Raw genomic sequence first — 3,666 nt, 5'->3', positions numbered from 1 at the left:
CTTCTTGTCCAAGCAGGCATCACACGATTTTTATTTGAGGGACCAGGTTCTTTAACAGTAGTTACCTTCTCTACAAAAACTTTATTTTTCTGTTGGGACAGAAATCTAGCTTTACAGGTTTCTTTAAAGTGCCCAGTGTTACCACAGTGAGTGCAAAGCCAGTTATTATGGACAGTAACATACTTGCTATGTGGATTGTAGGGAGTCTTTTGCTTTTGGAACCCGATTCCCTACCTGTTCCCCCCATTATTTTTATACATGGCAGTGATTGCATCAGAGGACCAGGTCCATTTTAGAGATTTTTTTAGGTCATTTTTAACTCTACCTAGATCTTCCTGAAGTTGTCTGTTTCTTTCAAGTTCAGCACACATACTAGATTTCACCATTTTGAGCTCATTTTCAGGCTTAAGATGTGCCTCACTTGCAACTTCCTTTCCCTTTTGGGTGTTCCCAAAACTGTTTTCCCTTTTTAATTCCTCAACTATTTCTTTTAGATCCACAACTACTACCAACAAGTCATCTCTCTCATGCTCTACGTTTTCAATTTTCTCAGTTAGAGCATATTTTTCTTTCTTTAAATCCTCAATGATTTCTTTTAAATCAACCACTACAACTACAAGATTATCTCTCTCATATTCTACCTCTCCCAGTTCTATAGTTAATACATTTTTATCATTGATGAGATTATGATAAGCATAAATTAAAACATTTGCCAAGGATATAAGCTTCTTTTGAGAGTAAGACTTCAAATTTCTTTGAACTTCCAGAAAGTTTACCTCATCGTCATCATCATCTTCATCATCGTCAGATTTTTCCATTAGGGCAAAAATAGAGTCATATCCAGTTGCTTCACTTTCAATAGCCATCATGGAGGTGTCACCTTATTTATCATCTTCCCCAGATTCACTAGAGGAATCTCCCCATGCAGCAAGAGCTTGTTTCATAACATTGTCAGCAACATCTTTTCTCTTGAATCTCCTGTCAAGAACCGGGTTCCTCTTGGCTATTTTATCTGTGTTGTGCTTGTACTGGTCTTGTTTGTGCAAAGGACAGTCTTTGATAAAATGTCCTGGCTTCCCACATTTATGACACAAGTCATAGCTTGTTGGTCTGCTGGAGCTACCCCTTTTTGTAATGCCTCCATTTCTGCGAACCATTTTCTGAAATCTTTTTGTCAGATAAGCCATGTCAGTATCCTCACCATTTGAGTCATTGTTGTCAGCCTTGAGGACATGTTCTTCTCCTTTTTGGGTTATATTATTTCATGTTCCTTCTTTTTCTTCATTTCATAGGTCTTCAGATTTCTGATGAGTTCATCAATGGTCAGCTTTTGCAGATCCTTTGCCTCTGTGATAACATTGAATTTGCTTTCCCAGGAACCAGGTAATACACTAAGTATTTTCCTGACAAGTTTGTTCCTTGGAATGATCTCTCCTAGAGAGTGAAGCTCATTGATGATGGAGGTGTGAATCGAGTGTGCATGTCCTCAATGGACTCATCATCCTTCATCCTAAAGAGTTTATACTCAGTAGTGAGCATGTCGATCTTTGACTGCTTGACTTGAGTTGTTCCTTCATGTGCGGTTTGGAGAGCCTCCCAGATCTCCTTCACAGATTGACATGCAGAAATTCTGTTGTACTCGTCTGGTCCAAGACCACAGATGAGGATCGTTTTTGCTCAGATGTTTTTCTCTATAGCTTTGCGGTCAGCATCGTTGTACTCCTTCCTTGTCTTTGGAAATGTCACTGCTGGCTCGCCAATGGTCTTCATGGGGACGAAGGGTCCTTCGCAGATGACATCCCAGAGCTCTGGATCTTCAGCCATGATAAAATCAGGCGTCCTTGTCTTCCAACATCTGTAGTATTGTCCATTGAATCTTAGTGGTCTGTAGGTCGATTGACCTTTTTCAAAATTTGGTGGAGCAGCCATGTGATCCTTTCTAGGTGTTAGCCCTATAGAAAGAATCTGCTCTGACACCAATTGATAGAAACTTAGGGTCCACCAAACTGTATAGAGAAACTGGTTCTCTATCAGTTCCCACAGAACACACACAAATAGAGATAAGTAAACGACATAGCAGAGTTTTACATAAAAAACTCCCAGCTCACAGGATTAAAAACTACGACCTATACTCGTAGGATTTCAACTTCACTAACTGAGCAAACTTTAGATTACAAACCATTGTAACCTAGGAATTAACCTCTAATTCTTCACATACTTGTAATAACTCTATTACGAGCCTCTTTGTAATAACTCTATTACAAAGCTCACACTTTGACTAACTCTAGTCAAAACACAAACACAAGGTTTATGATTTTACAAATGATTTCCTACATAATGCTTCTAACTAAGCTGAGTAGGAGTTACAAGTAGATCACTCTAACAAAGGTACAACAATACTAAGGACACATGGTAACACAGTACTGGAATCTGGTCCTTCGTTCAGTGTTGCTTTGTTCTTGAAGCCTTGAAGTCACTCAAAGTCGGCAGCACACTTGAGAGAGAAACTTGATGATTTAGGGTTATGCAAGTGTGTGTTTCTCTCTTGCCTCATGTTGGTTTTATACAAATGAGGTCATTGGGATGATGTATGCAATTTTTCGGTACAAGGCATACTCCATAAAGTGACTGCTGCATTATTTGCACTGTTGCGTGTGCAGAGAAACAATACAGCGACTTATAGCTGTGGAGAGTTGACTTGTACTGTCATCAAGGGAACTGATATCCTTCTGTTCCCTCTACCATTTCTTTGACTCAAGTTGTTGGAACTTGTGTCAGACTGGAGACTTGTTGTTCTTGAGCACTTTTGCCGGCTGTCATGTGTATAGGTAAGAGGTTTGGATACTTTGCATAGTTGGAATAATCATTTCAATTTTCCAATTATGTGTTATTACTCTCTCGAAGCTTCTTCTCTCATTTCCTTTCTTCTAGCTAGGTTTTCTGCTCGTCTACCATTGGAGCTCATCCGAGCTCGATTTCACTCCTTTTACCTGTAAATTTGTCAGTATTTTCAACAATCATTTTATTTTGATATTTAAGCATGTTTAAGATAAAAAATTTAAAATATTAATAGGATGCATGAATATAATTATCTAATTTTGAGATACATGTTAGGCTATATATTGTATAGTCAATTTTGACTTTTCGTCCGCTAATGTATTTCAAAATGTGGTTGAAGTGGCTAAAAGTATTCATTAATATATTTCAAAATATGGTTGAAGTGGTTAAAAGTATTCCTATCTTTTTGTATTCTAACAATGCGGGACAAGTTGAATTCTCTTCTCATCTCAATCACAATTGCACCATAACACATGCAAGATACTTCAATAAATTCAACATAATTTAAACATTTAAATACTCGATGAGATCAATTTATGAAACCACTATTCTGAAAGATGTGTTATCATGCTAGTGCATCAAAATTAAACTCTAACCGTGCATGTAAATTAAAATCTAATCTAAATTATGTCAAATGGATAGGAAAAGAACCATTAGAACTAGATACCCTATGTCTTCATTTCTTTAGGAGTGGATGCTAGATGATATTATGGCATAAGTTTTATAATGAAGATGAAATAATGTGCTCAAGAATCTGCAAATTTCTTTAACACAGTTCATGTATCCCATCACAGAGAAGGCGAAAAAAACCATAGCCGTGGAGGTCCA

At 37.5% G+C, this 3,666-nt stretch overlaps 1 protein-coding gene across 1 annotated transcript; it reads right to left on the bottom strand.

Moving 5' to 3' along the window:
• Positions 1-881: 881 nt before the first annotated feature.
• On the bottom strand, positions 882-1,187 carry LOC138904693 (uncharacterized). The gene has a single exon (XM_070193201.1). It carries the CDS (start codon positions 1,185-1,187, stop codon positions 882-884), a length of 306 nt encoding a protein of 101 aa, XP_070049302.1.
• Between the last annotated feature and the right edge of the window lie 2,479 nt (positions 1,188-3,666).

Source organism: Nicotiana tomentosiformis, chromosome 2, assembly GCF_000390325.3.
Source record: "Nicotiana tomentosiformis chromosome 2, ASM39032v3, whole genome shotgun sequence".
Classification (NCBI taxonomy): domain Eukaryota; kingdom Viridiplantae; phylum Streptophyta; class Magnoliopsida; order Solanales; family Solanaceae; genus Nicotiana; species Nicotiana tomentosiformis.
Note: the sequence above shows the minus strand (reverse complement) of the source record. Positions and strands in the feature narration are given on the sequence as shown.